Source organism: Mobula birostris, chromosome 7, assembly GCF_030028105.1.
Source record: "Mobula birostris isolate sMobBir1 chromosome 7, sMobBir1.hap1, whole genome shotgun sequence".
NCBI classification, from domain to species: Eukaryota; Metazoa; Chordata; class Chondrichthyes; order Myliobatiformes; family Myliobatidae; genus Mobula; species Mobula birostris.
In genome coordinates this window covers 113,929,250-113,942,268 of record NC_092376.1, presented here as the reverse complement: position 1 = coordinate 113,942,268, position 13,019 = coordinate 113,929,250, and the positions used below count along the sequence as shown (strand labels likewise).

Genomic DNA, 13,019 nt, shown 5'->3' with positions numbered 1-13,019 from the left:
AGGACATGAGCTGTCAACATTACTGAAATCCAGCGAAGAAAGAGCCCACCACTAACATGGAATATAAGACTGATAGCTGATTCAGACCCCTTTATATCCAATAGATCATTCTTTGTCTTGCACCAGCACATCAATATTTTGCATACAAGAACTTACAATAGAATACTTGCAAAAATAAAATCAGGTTGCATTTGCCTTACAGCCTATAGTTTGCTAGCTGTGTAGTAAAGAATATATCAGTTGTTTTGAAAGGCAAAGAATTTGATATGCCAACTACAAATTTCCTTGATAGCACGGGTAGGAGTCAATAGCACTTAGTTGTATAGAGTCAAAATTCCATCTTCCTACTAGGGTACACTTCATTGTGTTGCATGGTGTTCACATTATGCTAATGGATAGATTCCGAGCAGATCCAGCAGTACCTTTAAATGAGGTGGCAGCGTAGAGAAGCTGCAATGTAGGACTACATATGTGGTAAAGAACAAAACCAGAATGTAAAAGACAAAATTGAGCAACTCCACAATCAGTGAATCAGATTGAAGTTCTTACTCTGAATGATGGTGGACAATTGAACAGTGAAACCAGAGAAAGTCCCATGGATGGTGGGACCATGCAGGTGAATGCTGAAGGCAGGGTGAAGGATTCACAAGCAAATCAAGCCAAAAGTGTCAGGTGAATGATTCCTCTTGGATTACCCCTGAAATTCCCCCAATAAAACTGGACTAGTCACATAAATACTGTAGGCACAAGAGTAGATCAGAGGTTGCATTTAGTGATTCATCTCCTGAAACCCCAGAAGGATGTCTATCATCTGTGAAGCACTAATAGAACATAGAACATCGAACCGTACAACAGAGTATGGGCCCAATGACCCAGTATATTGTGCAGACCTATTACCTACTCCATGATCAATGTAACCCCTCCGCCTTCACACTCATCATCCTCCATTTTTCCTTCAATAAGGGGAGATGTCCCACTTACCTGTATGAAGGGAACTCCAATTACAGTCAAAAAACTCAGTCCTACATACCTAGGGCAAAGTAGTCCTCTTTTCTAACACCCTATTCATCACTGTTAACAGTTACTTTCTCTATTACAGAAATTCTATGGCTGTAATATATGCCTTCTACAAAAATTACCTAGGAAATGTCAGCTGCATCTCTCAAGCTCATAACTTTTGCTACCAGGAAGAACAAAGTCATCAGGTGTCGAGGAACACCACCACCTGCAGATTCACTACCAACATACTCTTCAACCAGACTTGGAAATATATTGCTGATCCTACATCCTTGCTCGGTCAAAGTTCTGGAACTTCCTCCCCAGCAACATCCCGGAGCACCTTCACTGGAAGGACTGCAGTGGCTCACCACCACTTTCTGAAGGCCACTGATGGGTGATCAATAATTGTTGGCCCTATAATGATGCACATATTCCAAAAATAAACAATTAAATTCAATAAAGTTTAGAGTGCTTTTGAGAACAGTGGTGACTATCACTGGTGTAGGTCAGAACTTTTAATTGTAAACTCCCTCATAAATTGGAGCCCTTAACATTGTCGTTCTCTACCCTGATCAGGAACAGATTTCAATTGGCTCTCAGAATGGACTGGTACTTGCAGTTAATTGTGGAAAACTTCACTGTGCCCCTCTTTTTTATTTTGTTCTTTGCATCAAATTGCTATTACTGGCTGGTGTCCCCCTTGGTAAGATTACTAATTCCAGCTCTAATCTGAATAGATGCAATCACCTGAATTCAATGTAATAACTGCAAGGTCTAACATTGTTCATTACTCCCACAAATACTAACTGATTAACATGTAAAAATCTATATTTTCTTGTTTTTTTGTCACTAAAATAACATTGAAACGAGACAATTATTTCACAAGTCTTTGTTACTAACATTACACAACTTTATTTCCATTGAGACTGAATGCTAAAGATAATAAAGAGAGCATTATATGCCTCTAAATCTCCAGTCAAACTATGGGCTATGGTTTTATTTTCTACTGAAAATATATGTTGTTCATAAAATTACATTCCAATTGATCCATACTGCTTTATGCAAGTAACCAATGACTGTCCAACAATGACCCTAATTTAACACTTATGTTGCCATCTTTGCTACCGGAATCATTTGTTGCCCTTTACTTATCTTCCACTCTCCTTCCCCATTTTCTTGTTAGAATAACGTGTCCTTCCCTGCCTCTTTGTTTTATCTGGAATTTTTGACAGTGAGTATTTCTACATTCTTCCAGCTCTAAAGACATGACATCCAATATTGTATCTTATCTCATTTATTATTCAATCAGACAGGCTTTAGGAGAGTAAATTCAGGCTACCTTTGCTTTCCTTAATGTAACAGTAATAGAAACTATTGAATCCCTTAGAAACAATACCTTAAAATTGGTTAAACAGTCATTGTGAACTTGGGAATTCCCTGACTTTAACAATGCACATCAAAAATATCCTAAGCATAGACCCTTTCTAGTATGCACTGATGAGGCTTCTGCCTCCTCAATGTTAACTTACACTCTGGAAAACATCCCCCCGCCCCCATTAACACAATAGTAATAACTGCTGGTTGTGAGTTATGCTGGTCAAGGTATCACCATTTTATCTGCAGGTAAGAACTAATCACAAAGTCAGTTGTGGTATTAACAAATCAATTAATCTGCCTTAACTATACAATGTATCTGTTAAACAGATAATCCCTCTGCAACAATACTATTCTATTCATTTGTTAAATGCACAGAAGATATGCATAAGAGCAGTATACTGTATCTGGAATTTCTATGTAATAGCATGAAACAGGATCACGAAGCATTTACGGTTATCTCAGATTTGCATATTGATGTAGATCTTTAGAGAAATTCCACTCTCTGTGATGATTCACGCGGCTCTATTCACTAAGAATGTGGGAAGAGATGCAGTTTATCTACTTAAAGTTATATAATCCCAAGAATTATGCTTGTGGTGCAGTTGTATCAAGATGGTTTAATTTATGGAATCAATTTACTAATGTCCCAGATGATTTCACGGTCGGTATATGAGGAGAATGATACTAAGTTAAGTTGCTCAGGGGAGATAGAGTCATTGAGTCATAGAGTCATAGAAAAATAAAGCACAGAAACAGGCCCTTCAGCCCAACTAGTCCATGCTGAAGCATTTAAACTGCCTATTCCCGTTGACCTGCACCGGGATCATAGCCCTCCATACCCCTGCCGTCCAGGTACCGTCCCAAACTTCTCAAGCATTGAAATCGAGCTCACATGCACCACTTGCACTGGCAGCTCATTCCACACTCTCATGACCCTCTGAGTGAAGAAGTTTCCTTTCATGTTCCCCTTAGATTTTTCGCCTTTCACTCTTAACCCATGACCTCTAGTTGCAATCCCACCCAATCTCAGTGGGAAAAGCCTGCTTGCATTTACCCTATGTGTACCCCTCATAATTTTTACACTTCTATCAAATCTCCCCTCAATCTTCTACATTCCAAGGAATAAAGTCCTAACCTACTCTATCTTTCCTTATAACTCAGGCCCTCCAGTCCCAGCAACATCCTTGTAAATTTTCTCCTTATGGTTCACCTTTCCTACTGGTAAGTGACCAAAATTGCACACAATACCCCAAACTAGGCCTCACCAACATCTTATACAACTTCAACATAACAGATGGGAAAGGAAACATGAAATTTATGTGCACAGGAAGATCAATTAGCAGGTATGCAAAAAAAAGTTTGATTTAACCTCATCAGGATCCGGGATGAGATTTGAATTAAATCAAAAACCTGGGATCATTCACTTTTATTTCATGGTGCTATCCTAAAGTTTATACTAAATGGCTACTGTTTTAAGCCGGTGCCTTTATGGGATAATTTAGAGTGGAAAAATGCATTTGAAGGAGATGACTGTTCATCGTTCACATCCATTAGAATTTGTACAACCTCTGGCATCCTACCTCCTATTTTAAGACTGAATAACTAGTTAACAGATTAATTATTTCCAAAAGTATTATTTTAAATTCCCTACAACTGGATCTTTTTTATTCAAGACACAGGGCGGACCATTCCTTGAACAAACTCCAATCTGAAGGAAATTGACTATTCATTCAATGAACCCTCATTTCCAAGAAAGATAATTATTTCCTAAAAGCATCCCCGATGCTGGGAGCAGTCCCTAACATGTTTTAAATAGGCTGATATACTGTAGTTTCACGGAATGACTAGAAGAAGAAACTCTGGAAATCTAAAGAAATTATATTTTACTATAGAGCATCTCATTGCTTCTCTTATAAACATGAAAATTTACACTGCAAAGCCACCTGTGTAAAATTTGATCCTTTCCAAAAATTATCCAAATGACCTGATCTTCCCAATAGTTCTCTGTCTCCTTCAGCTTTAAACTTATAACTAATATCAACAGTGTCTGTTTTAACCCAGTGTCAGTTTTAACTGTTTCATTAAAAAAGCTGTAATAACTGCAGAAAAATTTTTCATCTAAATTTTCACCTCATTTTCTACTCATCGCTTTAAATTGATAGCCATGCATTTCTAATTCACCAAAAGGAGAACACAGTCCATCAGCTTTCTAAGACACTTCATGTATTTTTAAATAAACCTACATCCTTCTCCGCAGCATCTTGGTATCTAGAATCTCCAATTATAGTGTTCACCTTTTTTATCACCTAGGTGAATCTATACTGTACATTCTATTGGCTCAATGCCATTTCTATCACTATACTCCATCAACTATTCCCTAACCATTTCCTTGAACAAATTTATCATTATGGTTTTAAGGTTCTATTTACTTCTTTATAGAGTCTAAAAAATCTGAATCAACATTGAATTATCCTATTGCATGTTGAAGTTACTACTTGTTTTCCATTAAAATAATAACACCATAAAGTTAACAAATTGTATTCAGTTGAATACTAAACAACTTTCCTTAGTCTCTCTAAAATGAAAGCCTCAAACAGGAGCAGCAAATGAAGACACTTAGCAGCATCTCCAAGTGTTGCTGCTGACAAATGCAGCATCTTTCAGAGAAAGACTTTCAGGACTTTTAGTATTCATTCTAGAAAGATGGCTTTCAAATTAAAGAATTACAGGAACGTTGTTTTAAGGAGGTTGTAGGAGGGTTTATCTTTCTTAGCTGTGGTATTGCTGACAGAGAGCCATTCAGTGTCACCTCAGGCCAAGCAATGCAAAAATCTATACAAATCACACACACCTTTACGTACGATTTCTTCAGCAAAATATACTGCCTTTGTTTACATAACATCATCCATATCTGGCCTTGGCTCAATTCACCTCCTGTTGATTGTGTTCTTTCTTGTAAAACTTGTGTATAATTTCTGTTTATCCTTTCCTTTTGAATGCTGTTTATGCGATGCTATGTGCCTATGGTGCTGCTTCCAGTAAATTTTGTTGCACCTGTGCATAGATGTATTTGCACTTGTGACAATAAACTCGACTTTGACTTTAAAACATTCACTTACACTTACTTTTCTTATAACTCTTGATTATAACAACACAGCCTGGCAGGCATCTCTTATTTAAACATCGGTTAAACAGAAGCCATCAAAAGTTCTGTTCCTATGTCCTAACTCACACCAGGCTTTCATCACCCATCACCTCCATTCTTGTTGGTGTGCATTTGTTCCTGGTGAAGCAACACTTTAACTATTTGTCTGTTTTCAAATCCCTCCAAGATCATGACCTTTTTCATAATTTCTTCAAGCTTCAAGATACAATGTTTATATTCCTTGGTCCTTCAACGTCCCCAGATTTAACCTCTCCCTTAATGATGATCATAACTTCAGCTGCCATGTCCCTTAGCCAGGAATTTCCTCACAATATCTTCCTGCCTCTCTACCTATCTTGTCTCTTCAAAGAAGCAATCACGCCTATCTCTTTGTCCAAGGTTTTGGTCAACTATTCTAGTGTCTCTTTAAGTTCTCCATCATTACTTTTTTTCTCTGATATATGATCCATGAAGTCTCTGTACATTTCTTCTATGTTAATGGTCTTTTAAAATGTTATTGTTATTATATTCCAGTGTTGGTGTTGCAAGCAATCTTTTAAAAATTATCTGCTTAATGAGGTCACTGCCAACTTGAGGACATCAGTCTTTCAATAAATTTTCTGAAATGTGACTATGTTATAAATTTTAAAATATTATATAATATTAATAGCTGTCTTTCTCAACAAAATTACACCACAAATGTTAAAATATTACTCATAAAGAATTTTCTGTCCAGTTTTCTTGCCAAGCTCTATTAAATGTAGAAGTAATTCTCACATATCAAATATTTAATACCTAAAGCTCTAATTACTAGAATGAATGTGTATAAATGACTTATCACCAGTTATTCAATATTTGCTAATTTAAGTTTTGATAATATAATATAATAATACATATATAAAGATCGACATCAGGATTGAGGTGAAGCTTTAAGGCACTAATTTAATTAGTAGGTCAACCAGCATCTGTGGAGGGAGAAGCAGAGTTAATGTCTCATGCCAATGATCCTTTGTCAAAAAGATGACTTCTGATGTAAGATCATCAACTTGTAACATTAACTTTCATTCTCACTCCACAGATGTCACTTGTATATTTCCAACATTTTCTATCTTTATTTTAGTTTAATTATACTGTATTTTGTTCATTTAAAATGTATTCAGGTTATACCATCAATAGAACGAACATCAATTCTCACGATGGCCTTTAGGCTTTACGGCAATATTACTGAAGTATTTACCAAACTTGTCATTCAAAGTTAAATGTTTCCACAGAGGGAAAAATGCTATTGTTGCAATGCTGCTCATATTTGTGATAAGGAAAGAGACTGCTATCTGAATATAAACCTTTTGAGAGCAAATATTTTGTTTACCATCTCATAACCACGTAGTACTTCAGAAACTACAAAGCTAATATCATACATTAAGTGAATAGATATGTTTCCAAACAAAATGCATTTACCGCTGACATTTACAAGTCAGATATTCACATTACAACTATAAACATTTTGATTCAGTCTCAGCAAATTTGAGATCATCCAAAAAATGTTGTCCAGGTCCTTATACAAACCAAATCCTACTCACCCACCCAGAAGCCTGTACAAAGTGTATACTGCAACCCTAGTATCATTAGATGCATTAAAGATTTAGTGTATTTATCTACGTGCATAATAGGCATTTATTCAAGGTGCAGATCCAGAAATGGTCACATTTAAATTCCTGCATGTAATTTGGTTATCACCCACTTCTTTGTTGATGCACAAGGGATCAAGTTTAAGTAATGCTTCAGTTTAAAATATCCCTCCCTTACTTTCAAATCCTGCCATGATTCCTTCGCTCCCTACCTTTGTGATCTTCTCCATCCTGCCAGACCTCCAAAGTTTCAGTGCTTCTCCTGTTTTGGGGCCTCAACCCTGATTTCAATTGCTTACCCATTGACAGTGGTAGATTCTGCTTCTGTCCCTCAATTCTGGGATTCCCTTTCTAAACCTCTCCAGCATCCTTTCACACCTGACTAGTTGGCCAAGCTTTTGATCACCTGCCCTGGACAATTATAGTAGCTTTCAGTTTAGTTTTGCCTGGTAATGTTCCTCTGACATGCTCTGCGACATTGTCTTAAAATTCAGTTAATGGTGCTATGCTGTTATTGGTGAATTATCTATCTTGACGTATTTACAGCTCTGCACATATTTGACTATGGTATATTTACAAGGGACTCTGTATGGCGTCCTCGTCATCTGATAACATTTTTACTCTCTGATCGCGGGTACAGTCATACTGTGTATTTACATGCTGGGGTTCCATACGACAACTCACATCGTGCCGTGAGCACCCATATACGTGTAACACCCGTAAACATTCTGTTGTTTGATGTAGAGGTCGCTGTCAACGCTGACGTTTATTGTCCATCCCAAAGTCCTGAAGTTCCCGTCAACTTGAAAGAGTTAGGTATCAACCATATTGAAGTCTTAAACTGGATAAGGATGACAGAAATTCTCACCTGAAGATAATAAATGGATTTCTAATGATGATCCGCTACTAGTTCTACGTCTACTATTTGTCCATATTTATCTAATAATTCGATTTTAAATTTCCCATTTCAATACTGGGATGCGAACTCTTATCTCCGGATCAACTCCGCAGCTATCCTAGTAACTTCTTTGCTACACGTATGTAACATATTTCACATACGTGACATGCTGTGCAAAAAAATTTTCTCTATGCAGAATCTGAATGTGCTCGTTTGTGCTACGTTCAATGCATAATACTACCCAGATTATGTAGCTGCAGATTATGTACTTTACGTCACGTCTGGGGCTCCATTTTACGCCATATCCTACAGATAAATATGTAAGCTTCGTTCTCCTTGCTGTACAATATGTAAAGCTTTGACCGCACAGGTAGTTGTTTTGTAAAATGTTTAAGATCAAGTTAACCTTGAAGTTTAAATCTGGAGTTGAAGGTTCAACGTAATGTTCAGGAGCAGGGAGTGATAATTCTCTGCATGTTTTCTCTCGGTTGCAAGCTTTACTTTATGCATGTTTGGGAGGAGATGCATCCAAAATCTTTTCTTGAAACCGAGGTGATTTCCGGTTATTCGAACCAAAGTGTCAATTTTTTTTTCGTTTTCTAAACCGGCTACAACCCATATGACACAGCGTTCCACCTACCCTCTATCCTCAACCCTCATCCTCCACCCTACACCATAGTTTTCTCATCTCTAATTCAACCGCAGTTTCCAAATTCACTTTGCTCTTCGTCTCCCTCTTAATTCGTCTATTGCTCTTAATAAGCGTAGTTTAAGGTCAGTTAGAATTTCTTCGTCCTTTCTTTCCGGAACAGTTTTAAGTTCAAATAACTTTATTACCGCGCTGCTGTTCGCATTTTCATCACGGCATTGTTTTTGTTTTAATTTTCAGTTTCCTTCCCATCGATTCAGTTTACATGTGAGTTAGTTAGTGAAGATGCAAAGCTCTTTGGATTCCAGTTCAGATTAGTTTACAGACTAGGGTGCAATGAAATTCCTTGCTTGCGTGAAGTTCACAGAGTACTACTCAAACTTGTAGCCTGTCTTTCGCGCCGTAAACTGTGGAAAAGTTGATTATCTGAACATTTAAAAGCCAAAATGGATTTTATATACAGTTTCATCTATGTATATAGATTAATCAATAAACCAATTATACCAGCATTCAGTTAATCGTTTAAATGCCTGCGCAGTTCAGCGCCGATGTATTTCCATGCCAAATTTCATTGTTAGATTTCTGCAAAACCAGTGTGTGCACAAACTACCTGAACCAGTAAATTGTTATTGTAAATTCAAGGGGCTGATGCGAAAATCCCTGCTGATTTTACATTATCTAGACTGTACTTAAACGCAACACGCTTCCTCAGGTGTTCCAATCCAGATGTGTTTGTATAATTTAGTGTTTTAAAAAATCGTGCTTTGCACCTTCACTCAGAGGGAATATATAAGAAAGATTTCATGCATTTGCACCAAAGGATATCATCTTGAACATCTAGAAACAGTCTCTTTTAAGCAGTGAGCTTTCATAATCCTGTTGAAGCTACCTTTGATTAGCAATGAGCAATTGAATATTAATTATTTGATTTGTTTAGAAACGTTGGATTCTTACAGCCACGCTTCTCTGCAATCCTTCTTTTGGTTTTTGCTCCCTTTTTGTGAGTAGTAGTTACAGAGAACCCGGCCTTTCGGCTTTACTGAACTACAAACCGGAGCCGTCTTTCCCGGATTAAACTGCGCATCAAACACAGCGGCGTTATTATCACTCACCAACTTCTTGCATTTCTATTGTCAATTTTCTTTAAAAATCTATACCGTCGTGCTTAAAATAAAAATATAACTTCCTATATAAATTCAGTATTAAATCTGCAAGGTAACCATGTATTGAAGGATACATCTGACAGATGTACAAAGCATCGGTCTCGTTCTTCCCAATCCTTTCAGTGAATTTATTGCAGATCGCCCTAACTTTAAACCAAACTACCAACTTTAAACTAGGGTCGGGGTACTGAGGGAACGCCACTGGAAACTTCAATGCCTGTTTTCCCTATAAGCTAAATTTAAATCCACTTTGGGGGTTTTACGAAAACTGCGTCCTGTTTGTACGGCCGTAAGTTCGGGCGTTGCCGGGAATCTGCCCCGCAACAGACAGGCGCTACTGGAGACTCGGTGCAGACCAGGTTACTATAAACGGACTATGAACGGAATGCAAGAATCCTGATATAGTCTGGTTCTTCCGGAATCCTTTATTTCTTTAAACGATCGCCGGTTATCTTGATCCTCCGCGCTATGTTTACCTGTTAAACACGTTTTCGCTTAACTTCCGTATAGGCTGACCTAGTTTCACTTCTCTGTTGCAGTCCAGCTTAGCATCTGCACACCCTGCTACAACTTAATTAGCTGAATTTAAATCGTTTCCTTACATAGTTACTCGTGCGAAGCAAAAGTCTTAAACAGTATAAACACAAAATACGGCGACTGTGCGGTGTTAAGTTTAGCAAACGCCGGGATTTGGAGATAGCCTCTCCACACAAACATGGGGTGAAAATGAGAGGCAATTACACCAATCCAGAGTTGGTTAATCACCCTGTAGCATACTTATTGGCACAATAGTTGCAAACTGTTATTCCTTACAATCACGTCCATTTACCTTGAAATCTGTGACCCAGGTATCTGTTCCTTAAAACCCAGGGGTAAAAACTCAGTGCTTCTCTCTGCTGGGGCGCAAAGAAAGACTGAGCGGGTAGATGGTGCGCGTTCCCCGGGTGCATTGAGAGCGCGGGGCTGGCCGCGTGGGTCACCGGCTCGGGAAACAGGAGCTCGGGGCTGCTGTAGAGAGTCCTGCCGGCGTTCTGGAAGCCGCTCCCGAACGGGGAAGCGTGCACCGAATCGGCGTATCTCAGAGCTGTAGGTCGAAGCGGTTCATCCCCCAGTGTGGACGTGTTGTCTTTGCCTACGAGAGCCTCGATGGTGAAGCATCTTTTGGCCGTAGGCTGGAACATGGCTTTCGCCAAATGCGTTGGCCCTGACGGCGAAGATCGAGAAGATTTAGAAAAGTCCAAAAGAGGGTCGAAATAAGTTTATTTTCCCACCCAGTAGGCACAATTCCTTAGATCCAAAGTGGACTTCAATCTATTAAACAATCCATATGCGTACCTGGCAAAGTGAGATTCGGTTTAGGAAACTTGTATTGACGATTTGGAGCTGTATGATCTAATTAAAAGGGGGCTGACACTATGAATGCCAGCAGTTTCTCACCGATTGGCTCCATTTACCTGCCTTGTGCAGTTCGTGTCAGTTACAGGCGTGGTGGACATGCGCAGAATGCGAAAGGAAAACAAGGTCTACCCTATTCAAATGAGCAGAGAAGCCAAAATTGCACGTCCGCCTGTGCGGGAAATAATAACCCAGGGCACAATGAAATATCGCCGGAATCTGCCAGATCCTTCAGCATCATTGAAATTCGCCAGCTCTTCGGCCTTTATAATTAGAATAAATACAACATTTTTTGTTGTGAGATAAATACCCTAAATGTTCTCACTTGTCGCAAAGGAATATCTTTATATCGCATACACTGTGTTTTTGCAGTATACCTTTACATATATCCAGTACTCATTCCCACAATGCTTATTGCATCAACCTGTAATATTTGCATGTGTTCGTCTTTCTCGCAGTCTGTCATCTATACACAACTTTGAATAGCAGCTGTCTTACCGCAATGCACTCGTGACAATACTCTCAACTGCATTTTATGCAGTCTGCAGCCCGCTGCAGACTTCGCCGAAACATTGGTGTGTTGCGGGTTTGCAGGACCGTGTCGAACCATGCCGTGAACTTCAACCACACTGGTGATTCTCCGTTTGCCAAAACTATTCGGAACTACGGATAACAAACGTGTAAAGTATCTGCAGACAGAATGAAAAACAGACCGAACGAATTGAGGCATCTCGCTGAGCTGCGAGCATTTTTTTTGCGGGTGAAACAGCACTGATCCGAGAGCCCTCGGGGACATTGGAACCAGTCACAATTCATTTAACCCTTTGCCTCCTCCTGCTGGACAGTTTTTGCACATTTCACCGGCCAGATCTGAAATTTAAATTGAGACCGAAAAAAAAGATTAATCAAAGCTTTCTTGTCATCTTCCTTTACTCCTTCTAGCTGCGGTATTAATCTGTAACATCCTAGTTTCGCTGATTTAAGATTCGCTGATTCGTCTATTTAAGAGTGGGTTGAGTTAAAAATAATGGTGCTCTGCTGGGGAAAATTTACTTTAAAATAATCGAGTTGTTGGTTTACTATTTATGAGTTTAATCCACTATTGCACAAATTAATACGAGACAATGCTTCGAGACATCACGAAGAACCTGGATTTCAAGTTCCTTCGATTTTCTCTGCTCTGCTGATCTCGAGTGTTCGATGTGCGCTTCATCCCACAATGGAACAAGTTTCAGGAATTTGCGCTGAACGAAAGTGATGTCGGAAACCTGTAATGTTGCCTCTGTCTACATCAGCTCTATGGAAATGAGCACTGTGTCCCGTTTCGTTTGTACTATTTTTACCTTGATAAGCAGCTCGATGTTTATTAACTCCGGTTGCGCATATAGATAATTAGGTGACAAGGAATAATATCCTACATATTCAATATTGCTATCGGTTTTCATAGCCGCGTGAACGTGAAACCCCTTGGCTTGAATGCAAGTAGGCAGAAACTTTTTGCCGTGGGCTGGAATCAGTTCTTCTCCTTGTAACGTCGCTGTAGATAACCGCACTTACCCACAGCTAAATGTAACTTTAGGCAACCAGAATCTCCATCCCGTCAAAGAGTACAGCAAGTAACTGCACTTTCCTCGCTGCAGCTACCTGTAATCCCGTTTTACCGTAACATCAGTCGAGTTAAACCGCACTTTCTTGTCAATGAAACATTGCAACAGTTATCTGCGCTTCTCTCGCGCGGAATCATTTCCGTTCAGGTGTTTCTCCC

The 13,019-nt window shown here is 38.9% G+C and overlaps 1 protein-coding gene across 2 annotated transcripts in view; it reads right to left on the bottom strand.

Annotated features, from left to right (window-relative positions):
• The window catches only part of emx3 (empty spiracles homeobox 3), a 28,518-nt gene extending 16,423 nt beyond the window's left edge, over positions 1-12,095 (bottom strand). The window contains exon 1 of one of the 2 annotated variants that reach the window (XM_072264403.1): positions 11,753-12,095. In XM_072264403.1, coding sequence (XP_072120504.1) covers positions 11,753-12,050 — 298 coding nt within the window. In that variant the 5' untranslated portion in view covers positions 12,051-12,095. Of the gene's footprint in view, positions 1-10,688; positions 11,372-11,752 lie in introns of those variants that run through there. The other variant, XM_072264402.1, reaches the window with a different exon arrangement.
• Positions 12,096-13,019: the final 924 nt, after the last annotated feature.